This window comes from Anomalospiza imberbis, chromosome 4 (assembly GCF_031753505.1).
Source record: "Anomalospiza imberbis isolate Cuckoo-Finch-1a 21T00152 chromosome 4, ASM3175350v1, whole genome shotgun sequence".
NCBI lineage: Eukaryota > Metazoa > Chordata > Aves > Passeriformes > Viduidae > Anomalospiza > Anomalospiza imberbis.
This window is the reverse complement of record NC_089684.1, coordinates 72,435,014-72,460,713: the sequence shown is the minus strand read 5'-3', so window position 1 is coordinate 72,460,713 and position 25,700 is coordinate 72,435,014. Positions and strand designations below refer to the sequence as shown.

The 25,700-nt window shown below is 56.4% G+C and overlaps 2 protein-coding genes and 1 long non-coding RNA gene across 4 annotated transcripts in view; 2 read left to right on the top strand and 1 right to left on the bottom strand.

The window, feature by feature from the left end:
* Window positions 1-25,700, top strand: part of RAB11FIP5 (RAB11 family interacting protein 5) — a 447,460-nt gene that overhangs the window by 38,983 nt on the left and 382,777 nt on the right. The window lies entirely within an intron of this gene.
* LOC137473299 (uncharacterized) lies at window positions 3,345-6,459 on the bottom strand. The gene is made up of 2 exons (XR_010998680.1): window positions 4,772-6,459; window positions 3,345-4,704 (listed from the first exon to the last, which is right to left on the bottom strand). It is a non-coding gene; the product is annotated as an uncharacterized lncRNA (long non-coding RNA).
* Window positions 12,503-25,700, top strand: part of SFXN5 (sideroflexin 5) — a 101,508-nt gene continuing 88,310 nt past the window's right edge. Inside the window, 3 exon segments of the mRNA XM_068189182.1 lie at window positions 12,503-12,621; window positions 12,623-12,686; window positions 22,092-22,160. Of these exon segments, the coding sequence (XP_068045283.1) occupies window positions 12,518-12,621; window positions 12,623-12,686; window positions 22,092-22,160 (237 nt within the window). The 5' untranslated portion in view covers window positions 12,503-12,517.

The following is a 25,700-nucleotide window of genomic DNA, read 5'->3' as shown; positions in this document are numbered from 1 at the left end:
ATAGCTTATGTTTTGGTAGGTGGATGGAGATCTGGCCTGGCTGGCTGTCAAGAGTGAACTGGAGGTGTTCATTTGTTTGGAGCAAAGGCTCTAGACTGTTTGATGTCACTGGAAGATATATGCATGTGAACTCACACCCCACTAGGGTCCTGAGGCGAGCTCTGGCCTTTATGATAAGCTGGGCCATAAGCTCCTGGGGTGTTGTGATGGTCTTACTTGGTTTGTGTGATTGAAACACCCACTCTGTGATTAAGAGCTGATCTCCCAGAGTGGGGTCCCACTGGAAAATGAGCCCATGGAACTTGGGTGACTTACCCAGGATGACAAATTGGAAGAGCAGGGTAGGATCAGCGTGGTGGGCTTGTCTCGTGGAGAATGCTTCTGATACCTTGTGGATCACTACCTGGGCTTCTGCTGTGGTGGTTCGTGCGGAGTCAAGGTCATCAGGGCCTCTCAGAAGGTTGAAAAGGGGTGACAGGTCCTCAGTCCTGGTCCCTAGCAGTGTACGAACCTAGATGATGCTCACAGGGAGCTGGTGGATGTCTCTCAGGGTCCTCGGGTGTCCTTGATGGTGAGCTGCTGGGGTACGATGGTCTGCTTGCCGATTCGGAGTCCAAGGTAGGTCCATGGGCTGAATCTTCTCTGTAGCGATTTCAAATCCTGCTCCTTTGATGGCCTGAACAGTCTTTTTGAGAGCAGTCTCCACATAATAGTCTCAGTGCAAATTAGAATATCGTCCATGTAGTGAAAAATTATGGCATCAGGAAATTTTTCCCGAATGGGCGAGAGAACATGGGCAACGAACACTTGGCAGATGACTCATGAGTTTTTCATCCCCTGAGGAAGAACTTGCCATTGATACCTTTTTAGAGGGGCTTGTCTATTAATTGATGGCACAGGAAATGCAAACCCTGGGGCATCTCTAGAATGGAGTGGGATATTAAAAAACAATCCTTAATATTAATGACTGCCAATTTCAAATCTCTCAGGAGCATTGAAGGTGAGGGCAGGCCAGGCTGTAAAGACCCATGTCCTCAATGGCCTCGCTGACCTTTCTGATGTCTTGTAGGAGCCTCCACTTGTCTTCGCCCGGTTTGCAAATGACAAAGACAGGGGTGTTCCAAGGGTGAGTGGATGGTACCATGTGGCCCTTAGATAGCTGATCCTGCACTAGGGAATTCAAGCGCCTTCATTTTGAGTTCTGCCTGGGGCCACTGTTCCACCCAAATGGGATCATCCAATTTCCATGTGAGTGGTGAGGTGGGGCACTCTACAGTGGCCCCACGGGATTTCTACAGCTAGAGATCCTGTGGGTGTGAAGGGATTTTTAGTCTGGCTCCTCATTATAACAATAGGTCTGTGCCCCAAAAAATGACAGGTGCCTTTATCACAAAAGGTCTTTGTGGCAATTTGACCCTCGGGACCTTTAATAATAATTGATCTTTTACACCTTCTCCAATCCCAGAGATGACTCCATGGGCTGGCACAAGTTCCCAGCCCTGTGGCCACTTGGAGTGAGCAATGATGGTGACATCTGACCCGGTATCAGCCACACCTGGAAGAGAAACTTTGATACCTTTGTTAGACAAACTACACTCTATAGAGGTCTGTGTTGTCCTAGCATCTCTGCTCAAAAAACGAGAGGATTTTCTGGCAAAACATCAGCCCAGGTGGGTACAAGAAAAGCTTGAGAAATGGGTGTGCCCTTAGTCAGACGCCAGGGTGTATATACATACATATTACAGTCACAGTGATCTCATCCATTGGCCCCGCAGTCTGGACTTCTGTAAGTACATGTAACTCATTAACAGTGATTAAAACGTCTCTTGGCCCATCAGGAGGTCCAGGTTTGCCAGCTGGAATTCGGCAGATCACTTCATCCTCGGATTCAATAGAAAGGGCGCTCACCAGCGTTCGTGTCCCTGCCTGAAGGCATTGCTAGCGTCGGAGAGTCGGCTCCCTTCCTCACAGTCAGTGTTGCCACAGATGATTTCTCGGTGCCTCAGTGTTCTGAGATTGTGGGAAAAGAGGGACGAAATGGCTCAAAAGAAAGATCTTGCAGGAGTTTTGCTGAGTCAACCATCCCTCGAGGTCTTGAGGGTTGTCGTTTGGCCCCTGAGAAATTCCCCAGAAAACTGGGTTTTTTTCCCTTGGGGAACTGGAGCACTTGACTGCGACTTAAAATCCATTGGCTGGCCAGTGGAGACACTTTCAAAGGGCTAAGGAGAAGCCCTGTGGTCAGGGTGCCAATTTGTAGCAGCATGGGGTTTAGAGGGAGGAAGTTGCTACCTAATTCCCTAGAAACACCTTGTCTTGGTTTGAAAAGTCTGATAAGGAAGGCAGGAGCCTCCCTGAAATGGGAAATGTAAGAAGCTGTGGTTCTGCTGGAGCAGGGATCCTGGAGAAGGGTGGAGTTTTCCTCTGAAGCTCCAGGGCTGGTGTGGATGGGCCTGGGCTTCCTCTGGGAATGCAGTGGAGAAGAAAGCTGCTCCTCTGGGAATGCAGTGGGCAAAGGCTGCTGTGGTGTTCCAAGGTCAGATTGTATCCAGGCAGGAATGCTTGGCTCCAGATGATATCAGATTATATCCAGGTAGGAATGCTTGGCTCCAGATGATATCAGATTGGATCCAGGTAGGAATGCTTGGCTCCAGGTTATATCAGATTGGATCCAGGTAGGAATGCTTGGCTCCAGGTTATATCAGATTGGATCCAGGTAGGAATGCTTGGCTCCAGATGATATCAGATTGGATCCAGGTAGGAATGCTTGGCTCCTCCCCTGGGTGGAGCATCTCCCAATGGGATGATGGAATTTTATCAGTGTGACTCACTGGCCCATGAACAGAAGAGATCTCCTGGAGGGAGGATTGGTTGTTTAAGAGATAAAGAAAACTGCCCAGTGAACAGAAGATAACTGCCCCACCTCTGACAGATGAAAACAGAATACACAACTAAATCTTTCAATCTAAGACATGTCCTGTGTGAAGCTGCTTGCATAGGAATTCAGGCAAAGCAGTCAAGTCCACACACCACACTGACCATAGTTAGCTCAGCCAAGAGAGGCAACAAGGGCCTTTTGTATGATATAATTCCAGTGAGGTTTATTCCAGCACGCTGAGGGACAACCAGGGACAAAAGACGAGACCGTGTGGTGTGCATAATCTTAAGTGTGGGGTCAGCAGGCACTGACCTGAGGGCTCGGGGGCAGCACAAAGGGCAGGCAAGGCAGGCACCAGGGATACCACAACCAGTGAGGAAACAGGGAAAGGAGAAACCCCTAGAATTTGGAACATATTCCACACAAAGGACTCTGATTTACCTGGCTGAACTGGAGGTACTGTGGAAGGGGATAGGAAGGATATTGTTCACTCCCTCATCCTGCCAGGATTTTGGCTGGAGAAGGTGCCCGTGCAGGCAGAGGGGCAGTTGGAGTGGGATTTCAACATGAAAGGCATCTTCTCCCTCTTCTCTACCTCCCAAAGTCACTGTGTTCTTTTAAAACCTCCCTGCTCTTCTCTTTACTTGCTTCAGTGTAGACCATGACTTTGAAGAATGGTGCCTTTTGCCATAGGCCAGTAGCAGTTTCCTACCCCAAAAAGGCTCTGCAACCCAATTCTCAGTCCCACACAGCCTGCCTGGGACAGGTTCCTGCTCTGTTTTCCTTCTCATCCTAGAAAAGGGAGTTAATTGTCACCCACAGACAGCAGAGCCTCCCCACCACCTGTGCAGGTGCTCTGGCTCCTTCCAGGAGCTCTGCACAGCAGCTCAGTAGTGGGGGCAGAGATCAGGAGCTGACACAGCCGGGAAGGGCAGGCTGAGTATTCCAAGTTAAAATACAGCTGGAGACAGACAGAATTGGGTCTGGTCCTGTCCAGCCCTTGGACCACTGCACGAGGAGGAGGAGGACTTGTTCCCTGGGAGAAGAGCAGCCATGAACCTCGCACTCCTTCTGCCTCTCCCCTCGTGGCTTTGCACTGCTCCAGCTGCTCCTCCTGTGTTTCTGCTCCTCCTCCCTCTGTGTTTCTGTGGTGGGACGGGGTTGTCCAAGGGAAGGTGTTTCTCCCATTTCGGAAAGTGCCAGGAACCTCTGTGCCTGTAGGATCCGATCCCGTGGCCTGGCAGCCCGAGCCCCTCTCTGGGTGCCCACCTGTGTCCCCGTGAGCTGCAGGCAGTCAGGGAGGAGCTGTGGGCACTGGGAACGCAGCAGGGCACGGGAATGAGTGCTGGGAAAAGGGAGAGGAATTCCTCAGGCGGGCATTAACGGGGGAGGTGCAGAGCCAACATCTCCCACGGGAGCGAGGGCCCCTCTCTGGCTCCCACCCACACAAACATCCAGTTCTTGGCCCTGTGCCCCTGCAGGGACGGCTGTTGGTGCTCCCCACACAAGTGCCAATGTTTATATGGATCCCACGGCCCCTCCTTCCCACCTCTCCCTCCTCTCCCGTCGTGTCTCACCACCTCCCTCAGCCCCCTCTGCCTTAGTCAGCTCTGCCTTGTTTTGCTCCAAAAGCCTGAATGTTTTGCACTTGAATATAAAAAGTTACTCTCAGAGCTCAGCAGGTTGTACCAGGTGTGCAGCCCTGCCAGCAATAGGTGCTTCCACATCTCCTGTTCCCAGCAATCCCTGTTCCCTCCTTTCCTGCCTTTCCAGCAATAGGTGCTTCCACATTTCTTGCCTTTCTAGCAATACCTGTTCTGTTCCCTCATCTCCTGCCTTTCCAGCAATACTTGCTCCTCTCTTCTCCTGCCTTTCCAAGAATACGTGTTCCCTCACCTCCAGCCTTTCCAGCAATTCCTGTTCTATTCCTTCATCTCCTGCCTTTCCAGCAACGGGTGCTTCCATAGCTCCCACTTCCAGCAATATCTGCTCTTTCCATCTCCAGCCTTTCCAGGAATTCCTGTTCTCTCATCTCCTGCCTTTCCAGGAATTCCTGTTCCCTCATCTCCTGCCTTTCCAGCAATAGGTGCTTCCACACCTCTTGCCTTTCTAGCAATACCTGTTCTGTTCCCTCATCCCCTGCCCTTGCAGCAGTGGGTGTGCCCTATCTCCTGCCTCTCCAGCTGAACCTGCTCCCTCATCTCCCATCTGCAGCCATCCCTGCCCCTCCCAGCCCCAGGAGCCGAGGTGTGCAGGGGTCCCTTGCTGCTGGAGCTGAGTGGGGCTGCAGGAGCGTGGAGCAGTGATGGAGGCTCCGTGTCTGTCCTGCAGTGTTCAGCAGGTGCCTCCCTGTGCTTGGGAAAGGCGTCTGACAGATGCTCCTGTCTCTGTTCTCTGTTTCCCCACCCTGCTGGGCTGAAGATTTGGGGTTTCACCACACAGATTTTGTTCTGTGCCTAAGAGCATCACAGCAGCCCTGGAGTGAAGTCCGTAGTTTTGGTGTTTTAAACCTCCACATTCCCAAGGGAATTGTTCTGAGGACCTAAATGCTTCCTCAGAGAGGGAGGGGATGAGGAAGAGAATTGGGGAAATGTTCTCAAGTTGCCCATCTGGGATTTATCTCCGTGTTTAGTGACTGAATCGCCTATTCAGTAATTTATTTGGGATCCCGGGGCAGGAGCAGTGTTCCTGCTCTGTGTCCTGGCTGTGCCCTGAGCTCTGTCCCTCTCTGCTGAGCCCAGCACACCCCCAGGGTTTTCTGGGCCAGCAGCAGCTTCTCCCTGTTCTGTTTTAAACACAGCCATAACCATCCCTGTGCTTTTGCCTTTCTCCTGGAGTTTGTTTTTCCACGAGGCTGCAGCAGGGTGCTGTGCTCTGCCTTTGCTGCCAGCCCACAGCTGGGTTTTTGCTTCTCAAGAACTTTGGCCAATTTCTTTTCCCCTTGCCTGGTCCTCCTGGCCACGTGTGGGCCAGGAGAACCACCAAGGTTTATCCTCAAACTGGAACAAACCTGAGGGATGTGGGTTCTCCAGTGTGACGTAGACTCAGCCTAGTCTGTGAGGGAACCGCCGTGTTTGCTGTTAAAAACCTGGAAAAACGTCCCCAGGTGGGAGAAGTGTTGGGGTTTTTGGAATTGTTGGTTTCCCTGTTCTTCACGTCTGCAGGAAGTGGGTTCTGTGTGTCTCATGTTTTAAGAGCTGCAACTAATGTTTATAAAGAGCTTGTTATTTACGTTTTAAGCACTTTAAAAAAAAATAAAAGTTGTTCAAGCTGTTCCTAGACACTTCTGATTCATTGACAACAGCGTCTGTGCTGACGGCGCCTGGACACTGAGTGACATCCCTGTTTATCTGCTGCAGGAGGAGGAGGAGGAGGAGGAGAAGGGTGTCCAACTCCTCCAGCAGCTTTTCCACCTGCCCTGCCAGTCCCTGGGTGCTGTGCAGTGGGAATGCTGCAGGAACCTCGAGTTCCACCCCAAATCCCGCTCCTGGCTCAGGTGTGGGGCTCGTGAGGGTTTGGGATTCCTTCGGGTTTCCTGTGTTGTGCCCTGAGCAGCCACAGAGCGTGGCTGGGATGAGACCTGGGCTGGGCTGGGGGTCGGGGTGGGATTGGGGAATTCCTTCCTGGGAAGGGCAGGGCTGGAGTGCCCATCCCTGAGGGATTTCAGAGACCTGTGGATGTGGCACTTGGGGCAAGGGGCAGTGGTGGCAGTGCTGGGGATGGTTGGACTCAATCTCAGAGGGATTTTCCAGCCTGAACTATTCCATGATTCCCCCTGCACAGCAGGAAGTTGGAGCTGGGGCTGCATTCCTGAGGATTTGGGGAAAATCAGCAGCTGAGCAGGGCAGAGACCACAGGGCAGGGGGGAGGGAGGCAGAGAAAACGGAAGGGAAGGGAAGGGAAGGGAAGGGAAGGGAAGGGAAGGGAAGGGAAGGGAAGGGAAGGGAAGGGAAGGGAAGGGAAGGGAAGGGAAGGGAAGGGAAGGGAAGGGAAGGGAAGGGAAGGGAAGGGAAGGGAAGGGAAGGGAAGGGAAGGAAGAGGAATTGTCCCCATTGGTGCTCCCAGGAGCGCTGATGTTCCTCCCTGCCCCTTGCACTGACCCCAGACTCCTCCCCAGTTCTGGTTCCCCCATCCCTCCCACCTTTCCCCACTCAGCCCTTTTCCTTCCCAGCTCCCTCTTCTCTCTCCATTCAAGCCTTTTCCTTGAAGAACATGAGCTCCCCTGTAAATGGCTCTGCTGCTCCCACAGAGGAGCTCCCTGAGCTCTAATCCCGGTTTATTTTCCCTGCAGCTGGATGGACGGAGCCCCTGTGGAGCTGGGCTGTGTCCACGAACCCTGGAGGGCTCAGCAGGGAAGTGTTTGGGCTGTGGGCTGAGCTGGGACCCTGTGAAGGGGGATCCATCCTGGGACAGGCACCCGGGGCCGTCCCTGGGAGAGCTGGGCTCTGCGAGCTGGCCAAACAGAGGATTTCAAGCCCTTGATTCCTGCTGGAGCCCTGGCTCCATGGCCTGCCTGGAGCACAGAACAACTCCCAGCCCTGCTGCAGTGCCTGGGTTGCTGTTCCAAGCTGGAGTTTGCTCCCCAAAGCGAGTTTGCTCCAAATCTGGCTTTACAGATGGAGGCTGACAGAGAATGTTCTGTGACTTCGTCCCGCAGCCAGCCCGGCCCTGCCCCTGTTTGGGCGCCAAATGTTTTATCTCTTCGAGCCTGGGCGTACAGGCTCTCGTAGGCAAACATCACACCCTCGATAGCTCAGCTGCCTCCGCTGGCATAGAGCAGCAGGACGGCTCCTGTGGCAGTGTTGGAAACAGAAAAGTTTAATAAAAGGCAAAATAAAAAAGCTCTTTACAGAGAAAAACCGACCCGGGAAAAGAGGTTCTTGCTCCTGCTAAAAACTTCACAAAAGGCATTTATTTCTTTTGTTCTCTTCTTTTCCCAGGGAATTGCTTAGGTGGGACTTTTTGGCTTCTCTCCAATTGGCTGTCCTTAAGTTTGAGGTGAAGTCCCCATAGGACACATCCTATGAGGTGTCTTCTAACCAAATTGAGGAGAGAAACTTCTGGGCTTTTGTCCTTTTTAAGGAGACAAAGGGGAACTTGTTTACTCCATCAACGAGGGGCACATTCCTACATGGCCCCACACCCAGCTGTCTCCTGGGGGGGGCCTGGGACCCCAAAACTCCCTTGTGGGGTGGGGGGACCCTGGATGGGCACCAGCTGCCCCCCAAAGCTGCCCTCACTTCCCTCCTCAGCTGGGCAGGGAGAGAAAATACAACAAAAATCCCATTTGGGGGTGAGGGCAGGGAGAGATCCCTCAGAACCCACTGAAACGGGCACAATGGATGGAGGAAATCAGTTTAATTTATTAATCTAACTTATTGAAAATCAAACCAGAGCAGGACAATGAGAAATAAACTCCAGTCTTAAATCACCTTCCCCCCCACCCCTTCTTCCTTCCCAGCCCCAATTTCCTTCACGCTTCTCTCCCTCCTTCTTCCAAGTGGTGCAGGGGGACCGGGAATGGGGCTGTGCTCAGTCCCTCACACACTGTCACGGGCTTCTTCCTCCTCCTCCTCTTCCTCCTCCTCCTCCTCTTCCTCCTTCTTCTTCCTCCTTCTCACATTCTGCCCCTGCTCCAGTGTGGGCTTCCCTTGGGTTCAACCTCCTCCAGGGGCTTCTCATGGGGTCACAGCTCCTTCAAGGGTTCTTATGGGGTCACAGCTCTTTCAGGGGTTCTTTATGGGGTCACAGATCTTTCAGGGGCTTCTCATGGGGTCACAGCTCCTTCAGGGGTTCTTATGGGGTCACAGCTCCTTCAGGGGTTCTTTATGGGGTCACAGATCTTTCAAGGGCTTCTCATGGGGTCACAGCTCCTTCAGGGGTTCTTATGGGGTCACAGCTCCTTCAGGGGTTCTTTATGGGGTCACAGATCTTTCAGGGGCTTCTCATGGGGTCACAGCTCCTTCAGGGGTTCTTATGGGATCACAGCTCCTTCAGGGGTTCTTTATGGGGTCACATATCTTTCAGGGGCTTCTTATGGGGTCACAGCTCCTTCAGGGGTTCTTTATGGGGTCACAGATCTTTCAAGGGCTTCTTATGGGGTCACAGCTCCTTCAGGGGTTCTTATGGGGTCACAGCTCCTTCAGGGGTTCTTTATGGGGTCACAGATCTTTCAGGGGCTTCCCATGGGATCCCACCTCCTCCAGGGGCTCTTTATGGGGTCAGACCTCCTTCAGGGGCTTCCCTTGGTATCACATCTCCTTCAAGGGCTTCTTATAGGGTTCAGTCTCCTTCAGGGGCTTTTAATGGGGTTCAACCTCCTCCAGGGGCTCCTTATGGGACCACAGCTCCTTCAAGGGCTTCCCACAGGGGCACAGCCTCCTTCAGGGGCTCCTTTTGGGGTCATACCCCCTTTAGGGGCTTCCCTTGGAATCACAGATCCTTCAGGGGTTCTCATGAGATTCAGTCTCCTTCAAGGGATTTTATGGGGTCACAGCTCCTTCAGGAGCTACCCATGAGGCCACACCCCCTTTAGGGGCTTCCCTGGGGCTCACACGTCCTTCAGGGGTTCTCATGGGATTCAACCTCCTCCAGGGGCTCCTTATGGGGACAGACCTCCTTCAGGGGCTTCCCTTGGGCTCACACCTCCTTCAGGGGTTCTCATGGGATTCAACCTCCTCCAGGGGCTCCTTATGGGGACAGACCTCCTTCAGGGGCTTCCCTTGGTGTCACAGCTCCTTCAGGAGCTCCTTATGGGGTCACAGCTCCTTCAGAGGCTCCCCTTGGGGTTACACCCTCCAGGATCTCCTCACAGGAGCCCCCCTTGGAGCCCCCCCAAACCCCATTTCTGCATGAGCTCACACCATTGCTGGTGGGGGGTACCGCCCCCCAAACCAAAAATTGGAACAAGCCATGATTTTAGACTGGGGAAGCACCCCCCTCCTCCCCCAGAGCAGGGAAACACAAGTTGTCAGCCGGGAAGGATCTGCCGGGGCTGATATCAGCCAAAGAATTGATATTCTTTCTGGTATTTCACCAAAAAAGTGATAGTCTTATGTCACTCCAAATGGGCTCGGAGATAAACAGATTCTCTCCCCTCTGTTGTTACCAAACATTTCGTGTGTCAGCACCGGGACTGCAGCAGCGCCTGGCTCGGCTGCGGGAGGGAGGGAGGGGTTCCCAGGATCCGGGGCAGCTTCCATCCTCACCCCTGGGATCTGGGGCAGCTTCCATCCTCACCCCCGGGATCCGGGGCAGCTTCCATCCTCACCCCCGGGATCCGGGGCAGCTTCCATCCTCACCCCCGGGATCCGGGGCAGCTTCCATCCTCACCCCCGGGATCCGGGGCAGCTTCCATCCTCACCCCCGGGATCCGGGGCAGCTTCCATCCTCACCCCCGGGATCCGGGGCAGCTTCCATCCTCACCCCCGGGCTCCGGGGCAGCTTCCATCCTCACCCCCGGGCTCCGGGGCAGCTTCCATCCTCACCCCCGGGCTCCGGGGCAGCTTCCATCCACGCCCCTGGGATCTGGAGCAGCTTCCATCCTCACTCCTGGGATCCCGGGCAGCTTCCATCCTCACCCCCGGGATCCGGGGCAGCTTCCATCGTCACACAGATCCTGGCACGGAACCTGCGGGGAGCGGGGAGCAGCTCCCAAGCCTTTGGCAGGGCTGGGTTTGCGTTTATGGCTTTGTTTTCCCTGTGGAGACTGAGCTGGGGGAAGAGAAGGAGCCTGAGGGGGGCTGAGTTTGGGCTCACGGCTGAGTTTGGGGTCAGGGCTGAGTTTGGGGTCAGGACTGGGTTTGGGGTCAGGACTGGGTATGGGATCAGGGCTGAGTTTGGGGTCAGGACTGGGTATGGGATCAGGGCTGAGTTTGGGGTCAGGACTGGGTATGGGATCAGGGCTGAGTTTGGGATCAGGGCTGAGTTTGGGGTCAGGGCTGAGTTTGGGATCAGGGCTGAGTCTGGGGTCAGGGCTGGCCCTGCAGCTCCAGGGCTGTCCCTGCAGAGCTCGGGGGGCAGCTCGGAGCCTCCAGCAGCAAACCCCAAACTCCAGGAGCGGCAGGGCCGGGATGGGAGCAGGATCCTGCTCCTCATGCCCTGTCCCTGTCCCCCAGCCCGGCGGGGACACGGAGCTGTCACCCCGAGGCAGCAGCAAAGGCTCCGAGGAAAAGCAAACTGAAATGATAAAACACCATTCCCCTGCTCTTTCCTATTCCACTTTTCACCCCTCGGAGCCCCTTTTCCATCCCTTTCCCCTCCCAGAGCTGCAGATTTGGGGTTCACTGAACGGGACCAGTGCTGAGCTCGCCCAAAATCAGGAACTGCTTTTGCAGGTGGGAAGAAAAGAGGAAAGCAGGAACTGATGGGCTCTGCAGCCACGAGGCACAGCAGAACTTCCACAGCAAAACGGGACATTCACACTTTTCCCTGGGCGCCAAAAACACGGGATTCTTTTGTTTCAGGTGTATTTTTTAATCCTGCTCCTGGATTTCCACCGCTGCCTTTGCTTCTCCTGCACCAGCCCTGCCCTGCCTCCCTCCCGGCTCCAGCCGCATTCCCTCTGTTTGCTGTCCCCGTGCTCTTCCTGGGGAATTGATCCTAATCCTCCAAACAATTTCGCCGGCATTTGAAGGTCCGGACACTTCTTATCGCGCTAATCTGGGCGAGAGGATTCGGCGCAGGGCTCGGCGCGCCCGCGGTGCCCCGGCGACCTTGGCGTTATCTGCCCGGATCGGATCGTCCGCACAGCTCCGTGCCGCGTTCCGCATCGGCTCCTCAAAGGCCACCGCGACCGGAGGATCTGCAGTTCCACCACGAAACAGACTCCGGGAATTGCTGGGCTTGGGAAAAGCCTCCAGTCCGTGGTCCACTGACCGTGTCCCCCCGTGCCACAGGGGGCACTGAAATCCCCCCAGGGATGGCCACGCCGAACCTCCCTGGGCACTGCCAGTGCCTGAGCACCCTCTCCATGTAGGAATATTCCCAGTGCCCACCCCGAGGCTCCCCTGAGGCCGTTCCCTCTCCTCCTGTCCCTGTTCCCTGGAGCACAGCCCGACCCCCCCGGCTGTCCCCTCCTGGCAGGAGCTGTGCAGAGCCACAAGGTCCCCCCTGAGCCTCCTTTGCTCCAGGCTGAGCCCCTTCCCAGCTCCCTCAGGAGCTCTCCAGCCCCTTCCCAGCTCCCTCAGGAACCCTCCAGCCCCTTCCCAGCTCCCTCAGGAACCCTCCAGCCCCTTCCCAGCTCCCTCAGGAACTCTCCAGCCCCTTCCCAGCTCCCTCAGGAACTCTCCAGCCCCTTCCCAGCTCCCTCAGGAATTCTCCAGTCCCTTCCCAGCTCCCTTCCCTGCCCTGGCCACGCTCCAGCCCTTTCGTGTCCTTTTTGCCGTGGATGTCACTCAGCAGCACCGGAGATGGTGTTTCTGACGTGTCTGGGCTTTCACCATTGCAGGGTTAAGGTAAAACTCTCCTCTCCGTGTCCCGCTCCCAGCCCCCCCCCGCCGGATCCCCCCTTTCCCCGCTCGCTCCCGCGGGTCCCCGCGCCCCTGCCGGGACTACACTTCCCATGGTGCCCCGCGGCCAGCGCGCTCCCCATTGGCCGGCGGGGCCGGCGCGGCCCCGCCCCGGCGGTGCCCGGCGGACTCCATGTCCCGGCGTGCCCCGCGGCAGCTGCGGTTGGCCGCAGCCAATCAGCGCGGGGCCGGCCGGGGGGCGGGGCCCGGCGGCGGGGGAGGCTGTTTAAAGTGGCGCTTGCGGGATGGCGGAGCCGGCGGACTATCCCCCGTTCCAGCTGGGGAAGCCCCGCTTCGAGCAGGTACGGCCGGCGGCGGGAGGCGGCGGGGGGACACCGGGAGCGGCGGCGGGAGCCGCCCCCGCCCCGCGCGCGGCATCGCCCCCCCACCCCGCCGGCGGAGCCCCCCGCTCCGCTTCGCCCCGCCCCCCCGCGGTGCCGCGCGCTGATTGGCCCGCAGCCCCCGCGCCATTGGCCGGCCGAGCTGTCAGTCAGAGCCGCCGCCCCCTGCCCGCGGCGGGCCCCGCGCGCCCCTGTGGCGCGGGGCGCAGCGCGGCGGGCGCGGGGCCCGAGGGTCGCGGGTTCGAGCCCCGCGGGCGCGGCCCGGGGCGGCGGGGACGGGGCAGGGCGCCGGTGTCGCACGGCGCGGGCGGTTCCTTGCCCCGAGGGGCTGCTGCGGAGCGAATGGGCTCTGCCCGGGCTGCCTGGCAGGGCCAGAGCAGCTGCGGCACGGAGCGGGGCTCCCAGCAGCCGGGTGCGCTCCAGGCGGGCGCTTTGCCGGCCCCCCCAGGCAGTGCCCAGCCGTGGTGCCAAAGGATGGAGGGGCGCTTGTGACCAGCCTGGGCGATGTAGAGTACAGCAGGGGAGGAGGTTGTGACTGTCCTCCACCCCTGGCGTCTGGGGACGGGGCGAGCAGCCCGTGCCCAGTCACTCACCTGTCCCCAGGTGAGCAGCGCAGGTGCTCCTTGTGGACACCACCCAGTGTGGGTGTCGTGGTGGCTGACCAGAGAGGACTTCTTGTGCTTGTGGAACCATTCAGGCTGGTAGAAAGGCTCATAAAACCTCCGTCAGGCTCTCCTGAGCCGGGCAGGACCCCGTGGAGAAGCTGCTCCTTTCCCTGGGCGTGTGAGCGTGTCCCACCGGTGGGACAATCCCCGTGGAGCGACCATTCCCACCATCCACAGCAATCCAGACCCCCTGTTTACCCCAGTCTCACTGGACGGCTGTGCTTGGCTTGCCCCAGCCACCCCTTGGGCTGAGCTGTGCCTTTCCCTGGAAGCCGTTCCGTGGCGGATCTCCTGCCTCTCCCACAGCCCATCCCCTGCGGGGCTGGGAGCACCCTGGGACAGTGGAGGAGGCGTCCCTGCCCTCGGGAACGGGAAGGGCTTTGGGGTCCCACAGGCCACGGGGCACATCCTCAGAGCCACAGGGAGGGGGTGGCTCCCCTGGGAACCGGAGGGACGCTCCAGCTGGGCAGCTTTTTAATGAGGAGAAGGAGGAGGAGACGCTTCCTTCTCCCTTCTAGACACCACAGAGGATGGCAGGCAGGCTTGGCAGCGCCTCAGGCACGGAACCGGTGCGTTCCGCTCCTGAAGGAGCGGCTGGCGCTTGTGGCGGCCCTGAGGAAGCGTTCCAGGGGCTGTGGCAGGCTGCTCCTGCCTGCTGGGCCCGGAGCGGACGGATTCTTTGGGAGCGCTGTGCCAGGGGGCCGCTCGGAGCATGGCGAAGCAGCCCCTCTGTGCCTGAGGGGCGCAATCCCCGTCCTGCACGTTTCAGGGAGCTGTGGGAGGGGTTGTGGTGCTGCTGTCCCGTGGGCTCCATCCCACGTTCCCTGCTTTCTGCTGCTCCCTCTGCCCGAGGCCGGGCAGCCCGGGCTGGAAGCCAACAGCATTGTGGGGGCACACGGGAGGGCTGGGAATGTTTCCAGGCTTGATGGGTCCTGCATTGGCCCTGCTCTCTTTGGGATGCAGCACCACGCACATTCCCGCTCCCACCACGGCCTGGGAGAGCCCAGCCCCTGCATCCCTGTTCCAGGCTGTTCCATGGAGAGCCCAGCCCCTCCATCCCTGTTCCAGAACCCTCCATGGAGAGCCCAGCCCCTGCATCCCTGTTCCAGGCTGTTCCATGGAGAGCCCAGCCCCTCCATCCCTGTTCCAGGCTGTTCCATGGAGAGCCCAGCCCCTGCATCCCTGTTCCAGGCTGTTCCATGGAGAGCCCAGCCCCTCCATCCCTGTTCCAGACTGTTCCATGGAGAGCCCAGCCCCTCCATCCCTGTTCCAGACTGTTCCATGGAGAGCCCAGCCCCTCCATCCCTGTTCCAGACTGTTCCATGGAGAGCCCAGCCCCTGCATCCCTGTTCCAGGCTGTTCCATGGAGAGCCCAGCCCCTCCATCCCTGTTCCAGGCTGTTCCATGGAGAGCCCAGCCCCTCCATCCCTGTTCCAGAACCCTCCATGGAGAGCCCAGCCCCTCCATCCCTGTTCCAGAACCCTCCATGGAGAGCCCAGCCCCTGCATCCCTGTTCCAGGCTGTTCCATGGAGAGCCCAGCCCCTCCATCCCTGTTCCAGGCTGTTCCATGGAGAGCCCAGCCCCTCCATCCCTGTTCCAGGCTGTTCCATGGAGAGCCCAGCCCCTCCATCCCTGTTCCAGAACCCTCCATGGAGAGCCCAGCCCCTGCATCCCTGTTCCAGGCTGTTCCATGGAGAGCCCAGCCCCTCCATCCCTGCCCCAAGCTCTTCCAGTTCTTTATTTCCATCCCGACCTTGGTGTTTCCTTCCCGACTTGGCGCTGGAGGAGCCCCAGCGCGTTCCCGCGGGATCAGCGCTTCCCAAACCTTCCCTGCCGGGTGTTCTGTGCTTTCCCCACCCCTCCCTGCCTCTGCCTGCCCTTCCCAGGCTCCGTGCAGCTTTGGAGAGCTCGGCTTTAGCTGATCTCGGCTTTAGCTGAGCCTCCTCGTTGTTGAGGGCAGGATCGGGGAGCTGAAATCCCAAATTCCGGCCGTACGCAGGTGGGATGGCAGCTCTGGGGCTGTGCAGGGGGACAGGGGCTGGGACAGCCACAGGACACCCTCATCCCTGCCGGAGAACGAGGAGAACAAATTCCCAGTGCTGGGCTGGAGCAAAAGCCCCGGAGCATAGCCGGCCCCTGGGGAATTCCCTTCCCTGCCTGGGCCCAGCTCCGGGCAGAATCTGGGCCAGCAGGAGGGACAGCTCCGGCCCGGAGCAGCTCTGGAATCCCCGCTCCCTGCTCTCCTCCTCTCCAGCACGGTTCTGCCGAGTCACCTTTCCCAGCTCCCTGCCGGAAAGGCTCCGGCTCCCGCCGGGAACGGGGCTATTTTTAGGTGAAAGAAGAAATGAGGACGTTGGGCTGGAAAATGTGTGATAAGGGCTTAATTTTCTGACAAGTAGGACTAATTTGTTGGAAATACTCCCTTTTTCCCCCCTTCTTTATTTCCTTATTTTATTCCTTCTCCTTTGAGGGCTTGCTGGGCGCTCCCTTTCCCAAAGGCTGCTCCGGGTCCGTGCCTGGAGCCCAGACATTGATCCTGGCAAAATCCAGTGGGAGCTGTCCCTGCCCATGGCAGGGGTGGCACTGGAGGAGCTTTAAGGTCCCTTCCCACCCAAACCATGCCAGAATTCCATGTCTGAGATCAGCCTGCAGTGAGGTGGAGCTGCAGGAGATCAGGAGACGCCTCGGCTGCTGCTGGGGGTGAGGTTCTTGTTCAACAATCGGGATCCAGCTCCGCTCTCCTAAAGGGGTGTCCCTGTGGAGAAGGGACTGCCTTAAAACGGGGGGGAAGCACATGGAATCCCAGCCTGGTTTGGGTTGGGAGGGACCCTAAATCCCACCCAGTGCCACCCCTGCCATGGCAGGGACACCTCCCACTGTCCCAGGCTGCTCCAGCCCCAGTGTCCAGCCTGGCCTTGGGCACTGCCAGGGATCCAGGGACAGCCACAGCAAATCTGGGAATTCCAGCCCAGCCCCTCCCCACCCTCCCAGCCAGGAATTCCTTGCCAAGATCCCAGCCCAATCTCCCCTTTCCCAGTGGGAGCCATTCCCTGGGTCCTGTCCCTCTGTCCCTTGTCCCCAGCCCCTCTCCAGCTCTCCTGGAGCCCCTCCAGGGACTCTGAGGATTCCCTGGATTTTTCCCTTCTCCAGGGGAACATTCCCAGCTCTCCCAGCCTGGCTCCAGTTCTGTGGTCTCCTCTGGATTTATTCCAGCAGCTCCCCGTCCTCCTGCTGTTGCTTTTTTGCATCTCCATCACCCAGGACTGGATTTAAAGGGGAATTTGTTGTTCTGTGTCCCGTGTTACGGGTTTTAACCCCCAGCTCCTGTTCCTGAGAGGTTCCTGTGCCCTGTCCCGGCCCTGCCCGTGGTGCAGGAGCTTCTCCCATTGGAATCTTGGCTCCTTGACCCTGGAAAACCAAATTAAAGCCATCAAAGGGATCCCACAGTTTTAGCCCAAACTTGCAGTGGGCTGGACAAGCCCACAAATGACTCAAAGCCTTGTCACAGCCCCGTTGTTCAATGGCTTCAGTTGTCTTAATTTTGTTTGCTTTAGCTTAAATCTCTCCTAATTAATGTACAGCTGACATGAGCCTGGTTTTGAGCTCAACCCCACCCCAAGCCTGCACGCTTTCTGCTCTGGCTTAATGAAATCCTGTTTACAACCAGGCTGTAATTAAAGTGATGGAGTTGTCCGTGCCTCTGCTCTTCCCAGGGCTGCCCAGCACGGGCTCCTTGGAGTTCTTTTCCTCCTGGAGGTGATGAACACCTCGCTAGTGGCCCCTCACCTTCTCCCTGATCCCCGCAGTTGTTTCCTTGTGGTTTTTGGGATCAACTGGACCTTCAGGGCCCAGATCCAGGGTGCTTCCGAGCTGCCGTGCCCTGGGAGGGAATTAATATTCCCAACCACCTCCTGGTGCTCGCAGGCTGCCGGGAAGTGGTCCCAAAATAGCCCCGATTAATCACAGGAGATTGGTGATATTCTCTTTGCTCCCGGTTTACTACAGCAGCTGCTCCAGGAATTAAAGGGGGAAGGAGCCCAGGCATGGATATTTGGGAGAGGGAGGTCAGGGCTCGGTGCATGAGGGTGAGAGCAGGGCTGGAAAGGAGCCTGGGACACGGAGCTGCCTCCAGTCCTCAGGGAGGTTTGGGCTGAGCTGGCAGTGAGGGCACGGAGCTGTTCCTGTGTCCGGGGGCTGCGTCCTCTCATCCCACTCCCATCTCCTGACAGCTTTTGGTTTGCTGGATCACAGAATCCCAGCCTGGTTTGGGTTGGGAGGGTCCCTAAATCCCACCCAGTGCCACCCCTGCCATGGCAGGGACACCTCCCACTGTCCCAGGTGCTCCCAGCCCCAGTGTCCAACCTGGCCTTGGGCACTGCCAGGGATCCAGGGGCAGCCCCAGCTGCTCTGGGAATTCCAGCCCAGCCCTCCCCACCCTGCCAGGGAGAATTTCCCCCAGATTTCTGAATTATTTGGAATTGCTGGGGCTTTTTTTTGTTTGTTTGTTTGCTTGGATTTTTAAATCAGTTTTTGGGATTTTTCCTTTTGCCTTGTGTTTTGTGTGCAGCTCTGTGAGAACCAACCTTGAATTGAAAAAATTCATTTGGCTTCCAGTCAGGAGAATAAACTGGGAAGCAGGGCATGACCTGGATGATGGGATGCCAAGCAGCGAGGCAGCTTTCCACATCATCTGCAAGGGAAGCACGGCGTGCCAGGGCCGGGGAGCAGCAGCACAAAGGATGCCTGCAGTGCAGGAGCTGCAACCCGAGGCCGAGGCACTGCAGGGGAGAGGGAGCACCGGGGTGGAGAGGGGGCCCAAGGAGCCCTGGTGCCTCTGGGCTTGAGCCTGCCTCTGGGCTCTGGGCTTGAGCCTGCCTCCTGGCTTGAGCCTGGCTCTGGGCTTGAGCCTGGCTCTGGGCTTGAGCCTGCCTCTGGGTGAGGTGGAGCCCAAGGAGCTCTGGTGGCTCTGGGCTTGAGCCTGGCTCTGGCTCTGGCTTGAGCCTGGCTCTGGCTTGAGCCTGGCTCTGGGTGAGGTGGAGCCCAAGGAGCTCTGGTGGCTGTGGGCTTGAGCCTGCCTCTGGGCTTGAGCCTGCCTCTGGGCTTGAGCCTGCCTCTGGGCTTGGGCTTGAGCCTGGCTCTAGGTTTGAGCCTGGCTCTGGGTGAGGTGGAGCCCAAGGAGCCCTGGTGCCTCTGGGCTTGAGCCTGGCTCTGGGCTCTGGGTTTGAGCCTGGCTCTGGGCTCTGGGTTTGAGCCTGGCTCTGGGTTTGAGCCTAGCTCTAGGTTTGAGCCCGGCTCTGGGTTGAGCCTGGCTCTGGTTGAGTGGAGCCCAAGGAGCCCTGGTGGCTCTGGGTTGAGCCTGGCTCTGCATTTGAGCCTGGCTCTGGTTGAGTAGAGCCCTGGTGGTCTGGGCTTGAGCCTGGCTCTGGGTTGAGCCTGGCTCTGGATTTGAGCTTTGCTCTGAGTGAGTGGAACCCAAGGAGCCCTGGTGGTCTGGGCTTGAGCCTGGACCTGCGTTTGAGCCTGGCTCTGGTTGAGTGGAGCCCTGGTGGCTCTGGGTTGAGCCTGGCTCTGGATTTGAGCCTGGCTCTGGTTGAGTGGAGTCCTGGTGGTCTGGGCTCGAGCCTGGTCCTGCGTTTGAGCCTGGCCCTGGGTTTGAGCCTGGCTCTCAGAGGAGTCTTGGTGTGGGGAAATGAGGCCCTGACTCATCAGAGTTCCCCAAAACCTGCTCAGAGCCAGATTTCCTGCTGGTTTTGGGGTTGTCTGACCACAGGAGGGACAAGTTCAGGCAGCACCACCTCGAAACAAATCCCTCATTGCTTCCTGCCCTGGCACAGGAATTCCCAGAGCAGCTGGGGCTGCCCCTGGATCCCTGGGATGCCCCAGGCCAGGCTGGACACTGGGCTGGGAGCAGCCTGGGGCAGTGGGAGGTGTCCCTGCCGTGGCAGGGTGGCACTGGGTGGGATTTGAGGTCCTTTCCATCCCAACCATTCCCTGATTTCAGGATCTGGGCACCCTCAGCTCCCCAGGTGTGAGTCAGCAGCAGCAATGTGCAGGAGAGGGGCAGGGAATGTGAGACTGGGATAGCACCAGGGTGGGGCTGAGCTGCTCCAACCTGTCCTTAAGCTGGGCCTTGCTGAGCTTGGCCAGGCAGGAGCTCAGAGCCAGCCAAACCCTTCCCTGGGAGGTGGGACCAGCCTCCCGAGAGCCTGGGCAGCTGGGAAATGGGAACTGGTAATTCTGAATGACATTTCTGTGCTGCCCCTTGGAACCTGAGGTCTCCTTCCCCCTCCCTTGTCCTTCGCTGCTTGGTCCAGTGGGTGTAAAACACTGACGTTCCATTTCCTTCCATTGAATTCCATTGAATTCCATTCCGTTCCATTCCATTGAATTCCATTCCATTTCATTCCATTGGGGTTGCTTTTCTCAGTGTGGCACAGAGATAAAGGCAGTGGGGAAGTCAAGGCCACTCAGGTTTGGAATCCCCCCATCCTGCTGTTGATGGAGACAGCAATTCCAGCTGGTTGGCAGCAATTCCAGCTGGTTAGCAGTAATTCCAGCTGGTTAGCAGTAATTCCAGCTGGTTATCAGCGATTCCAGCTGGTTGGCAGCGATTCCAGCTGGTTAGCAGTAATTCCAGCTGGTTAGCAGCAATTCCAGCTGGTTATCAGCGATTCCAGCTGGTTGGCAGTAATTCCAGCTGGTTGGCAGCAATTCCAGCTGGTTATCAGTAATTCCAGCTGGTTGGCAGTAATTCCAGCTGGTTGGCAGCGATTCCAGCTGGTTAGCAGTAATTCCAGCTGGTTAGCAGTAATTCCAGCTGGTTGGCAGCGATTCCAGCTGGTTGGCAGCGATTCCAGCTGGTTAGCAGTAATTCCAGCTGGTTAGCAGCAATTCCAGCTGGTTATCAGCGATTCCAGCTGGTTGGCAGTAATTCCAGCTGGTTGGCAGCAATTCCAGCTGGTTATCAGCAATTCCAGCTGGTTGGCAGCGATTCCAGCTGGTTAGCAGTAATTCCAGCTGGTTAGCAGTAATTCCAGCTGGTTGGCAGCAATTCCAGCTGGTTGGCAGCAATTCCAGCTGGTTAGCAGCGATTCCAGCTGGTTGGCAGCAATTCCAGCTGGTTGGCAGCGATTCCAGCTGGTTATCAGCAATTCCAGCTGGTTGGCAGCAATTCCAGCTGGAATTGCTGGAATAGCAATTTTTGCTATTCCAGCAATTCCAGCTGGAATTAGCAGTAATTCCAGCTGGTTAGCAGTAATTCCAGCTGGTTAGCAGTAATTCCAGCTGGTTGGCAGCGATTCCAGCTGGTTGGCACTGATTCCAGCTGGTTGGCAGCGATTCCAAGTGTTCAGCAGCAATTCCCATGTTTGTTTGGCAGCAGTTCCAGCTGCCCTGGGTGCTGTGGGATGGGCAGTGGGCTGGGGCTGCTGCTCTGTGGGATCCTCAGGGCTGGATGAGTCAGGAATTGCTCAGTCCCCCCACCCCTGGCACGTGTTGGGGGGGTGCTGCCATCTGCAGGGATCCCAAACCCAAAATAAAAGGGAGGCAGCAAAATGTCAAGCTCAAAACTGCTCGAAAGTACCAGAATTAGCATTAATTAGATCCATGCTAATTAAAAACCGCTGTGCTTTTCCCCTGGAGTTGTGTGGAGCTGTTTTGTTCCATTGGGGGGGTTATTTTATTTCTTTTTTGGTGCAGAACGTGGAAGATTGACGGAGTTCTGTGAGGTCAGGTTGCAGTGGGTGGTCAGCAGTGTCCTGGACGGGGCCCTTGGAGAGGGATTCCTGCAGGAATCAGGGCTGGAGTCCCTGGAGGAGCAGGGAAGCAGCAGCAGCACGCTGTGGGAAGAGGTGCCAGCAGTGACTAAACGCCCTTCCCGCTGCTCCATCCACGCTCCAGGCCTTTATTTATAGCCCATCCCTGCAGAACGAACCAGCAGGAGATGGGCCACGTGGGGATGGAGAATTCCCAGGATCCCAGAGCTCATCCACAGCGATGTCCCTGGCCACGAGCCACGTCCCTGCTGGGCTCTGGGTGATGGGGCGAGGCCACCAGGCACAGAGGGGCCACGGGGCTGGGCTGCCCTGAGTCCACTCGGCCTGAGGCTCTGGAATTCACCTGCCTCTGACCCTGGCATCCAGCTGGTGCAGGAGTGATGGTGTTCATGCGTCCCAAGGGCTCCCAGTCCCTCAGTACTTCCTGCTCTGGTGCTTGGAGTTGGTACAAACTCCGCTGACATTTTTATTTTCGCTGTCTAAATGCTGAGTCATGTTTTCTCCTTGCCTCTGGAGCTGCCCTTGACCTTCCCCTGCTGTTTCACAGATCCTTTCCCCTCCTTTCAGACTCTTTCCCTGGCTCTGGAGGTGCTCAGGGTGGAGCCCTGAGCCGCCTGGGCTGGTTCTTGGTGGCACTTTGGGAACGATCCAGGCTGGCTGTGTGTTGTGTAGGGATGGAAAAGCTGAAAAGAGCCCGAAGAGGCTTTTGCTGGGAGCAAAAGGAGGGATCCAGAGACTCCTGGAGTGCTTGGGCTTTCCTGTCCCAAATTACCAGTAGATTACAGACTCCTGTGTTATTTATTTTCAAATTACAGACCTCCTGTGTTATTTATTTTCAGTTGATGCTTCATTCTGCAAAGGAAATAAACCCTGAAAGGCAGTTTCTCACTGAGGACGGTTTGTTTTTTTGTCTCCTGTTTTCCAGACTTCATTTTATGGCAGATTCAGGCACTTCCTGGACATCATCGACCCCCGCACTCTCTTTGTGACTGAGGTAATGTGTGCACACCTCTGTTTTGGACAGGGCTGGTTATTAGACAGCTGGAGATGAAAGGCAATCTCTCCTGTGAACAGCAGAAGTAATGAGCCCGTGTTTCCAGTGGGTTTGTGTCTCACAGGTGATTGATCGCCCCAAGGAGCGCTGTTAAATCTGGAACAGGAACTTGCCCGGCACCAGGCACCAGTGCATCCACACCCCCAGCTCCCTCTGCCACCTGAACTGGTTTTTTGGCAAAATTGCCACTGATTTTGTCTTTTCAGGAGGAAAACTCCTGCAGGTTTTCATGGCAAAAATGCAGCTGGGGGGATGAGAGAGCAAATTTGAATTCCATGGGGGAGTGAACGGGGTGGGTTGTGGCGCTGCTCTGCAGGGGCTGTACTCCAGAAGATCTTGGCTGTGGTTTTTCCTCAGTTCTTGCCCTGTTTGTAGCAGGATTTGGGGATCCTGCCCCTTTACTTCCATTTAGTCTTGTCCAGCTTTGCTGCAGCTCTGTGCTTCCATCAGATAATGACTGAGGCTGATGGGGAGCCCTGGGGAAGGAGCAGTTCTGCTCCTGCTCTGGAGCTCTGCCCTTTGGCCAGAAAACTTTGGAATTTCAGTGAAGGACAGCTGCTTTTCCCTTTTTATTGTACATTTCCCCAGTATCCACCCTGGACCTCCTGTCCCTGTTCCCTGGAGCAGTGCCCGAACACCCGGCTGTCCCCTCCTGGCAGGAGTTGTGTAGAGCCACAAGGGCCCCTTCCCAGCTCCCTCAGGAGCTCTCCAGCCCCTTCCCAGCTCCCTCAGGAGCTCTCCAGCCCCTTCCCAGCTCCCTCAGGAACTCTCCAGCCCCTTCCCAGCTCCCTCAGGAACTCTCCAGCCCCTTCCCAGCTCCCTCAGGAACTCTCCTGCCCCTTCCCAGCTCCCTCAGGAACTCTCCAGCCCCTTCCCAGCTCCCTCAGGAACTCTCCAGCCCCTTCCCAGCTCCCTCAGGAACTCTCCAGCCCCTTCCCAGCTCCCTCAGGAGCTCTCCAGCCCCTTCCCAGCTCCCTCAGCCCTCCTGGTGCTCCATTCCCTTCCCAGCACTTTTTAAGGGCTGAATCTCTCTGGCCCTGGGGGGAATTCTCCTGCTCGTGGCTCTCCACGGGTGCAGAGGGAGTTTGGGCTCCTGGGTGAGCTCTGAGCTCAGTTCCTGCTCTGAACCCCTTGGGGTGACCCCTGGCTCAGCCACTCACTTCTCCACCTTCCCCTGGTCACCTTTTCCAACCTTCCCAGGTTTTTGGGAGGCTGGGAAGGGTGTGGATTCAGAGGGATCAGCTGGTGTAACTTCATTTTTCCAGACAGCTTCTGATGAGGTTCTTTCAGGAAGGTCAAACCCAGAGAATAAAAAGAACAAAGTCTGAGCGGCCCAGTTTTATCCTGGGTCACAACTGAGCAGTTTTGGGTCCCAGAGTGAGCCTCAACAAAGCAGGCAGGTCTGGTGTGCATCTCTGGGGCTGGGAAGGACAGGGGGCTCAGGAATGGCCTGGGGGCATTGCAGGGAGGGAAATGCCCTGTGTCATTTCCTCTGGGGGTTTGAGTTCCATGGCAGGGATGCCTCGGGAGACCGGAACATCTCTGGTGACGTCCCCACGAGTTCCCTTTCCCCGGAGAAGTCTCTTGGCAAAGCAATCGCCCGGGTGACTTCTGGGGGCACAAAATCTGCTTTTTGCTCGCTCTGCTCCGTGTGTTTACAATAATTTGGGTGTGCAGATGTAGAGCTCCCAAGTGGTTTTGCTTTCCTTTGGTAAGTGAGGGGGCAAATGAAAGCCAGGAAGGGTTTGCTGGGCCCCAGCCGTGTGCAGGCAGCTCCTTCCCTCTGACAGATGGCTGCATCTCCCAGGCCCGGGGCTCCCAGGGAACAGACAAATCCCTGCTTGCCTCGGAGGAGCTTGGTGGAAAAAAAAAGAGGAGAGAAGTGAGATAGGCTCCTGTCTAACAGGAGTGGAGGTGAATCCCATGGAAAATGCTGGGAAGTGTGGCTGTTGTAAATGTAGGTGACTTTGGTGGGAAGAAATGATGATGTTTGATTTTAGTTTAGAAGGTTGAGTCATTTCTTTATTAGAACTATACTAAAATACATTAATATATTATTTAAAGGAGATATTAAAATTATACACTTATTTTTTCTAACTACCATATCTAACTAACCCACAACTCCTGACCCTCTCTCGAGAGTCTAGACACAGGTGGATTGGATTGATTATTAGGTTCAAACAATCTTTACTAGAATCTAATCAAGTAATTACTTCAGGTAAACAATTTTCTAAACACATTCCACATGGAAAAACAAGGAGCAGAAATAGCAATTGTTTTCTCTTTTTTTTCCTCTGTGCTCTTCTATGAAAGAATCCTGAGAGAGAGAAGAATGTCCCTGCCACATGTGGTGATGTTTAGTTTTTCTGCACCCTGTTTTTGGTGGCTGTGTGGGGAGCAGGGAGGGATGGAGGGGTCTCTCCCAGTGGGGGTCGGGATGACAGTGACACTCCTCCCTTACTCATGTAGCTTTCTATAAAGCAGATTCTGTTGCCCTGACTTTTAAAGGTGTTAAGTTTTCTTTTATAGGTATTCTGAAAGTGTTAAAGTTCTCATCAAACTTCTTTAGCCTTCTGATAGTGTTTACGTATTTGAGAGTCAGAGTCCCCACACAGTTTCATGTAGAAAAAGAATAGTTTACATATTTCTCTGTGGGTGGAGAGAAATGATTAATTGATCTTTAGACCAGTGTGGTTGGAGAGGTGGTAATTCCATCCTCCAATCCACGGTCACCTTTAAAATTCTATAAATACCAGATGTTTGAATAAAGCTAACTCTTTTTCTCCTTTAAGCTCACCAAACTTCTGTGTAGTCACTTTGTGCCCAAGAGCGACACAGGTTCTTATTCCAATTAGACACTTCCTCGTGTTCCAGGGGTCCTTGAGGAGGGAATCCTGGGGGATGGCACTGGGCTCTGCTCTACCTGTGCTTTTCTACCCCTGCCCCATGGACTGGGCACAGCTGAGGGCAGGGGGGCTGCAGCACGGCCCTGGCCTCGTGGCACTGCTGCAGTGTCACCCTGATTTTTTAAGGTTTTCTAAAGCCTTCTGGGTTTACATTCTTGTAGAGAGCTTTCTCACACACTTTCTGTAAACAACCTATTGTTTTGCATTCCTTCACAGAGGCGGGGGAATTTGATGGGCGGGCAGTTTGTCCAGTGTTGTTGGAGAGGTGGCACGTTCACCCTCCAATCCACGGGCACATTTGGAGAACTCGAAATGCTGGAGTCAGAGAAGATGAAGTAGTCTCTTTATCGAGACAGCAGCAACAGCTGGCGTCGTGCTTCCTGGTGTCCTGGAGTGACACTGCAGCCACCTCTGGGCACGAGGTCTGGGGCTGCTCCTTCACCCCTCACTGCCCCTCCAACGAAACCATCCCTGGGCACTGCACACGTGCAAACTCCTCCGGGAGGTGGGAAATGTCTCATGGCAGGGGTCAGTGCTGTCCCCAGGGTGGGGGTGCGGGGTGTGGGAGGCTCAA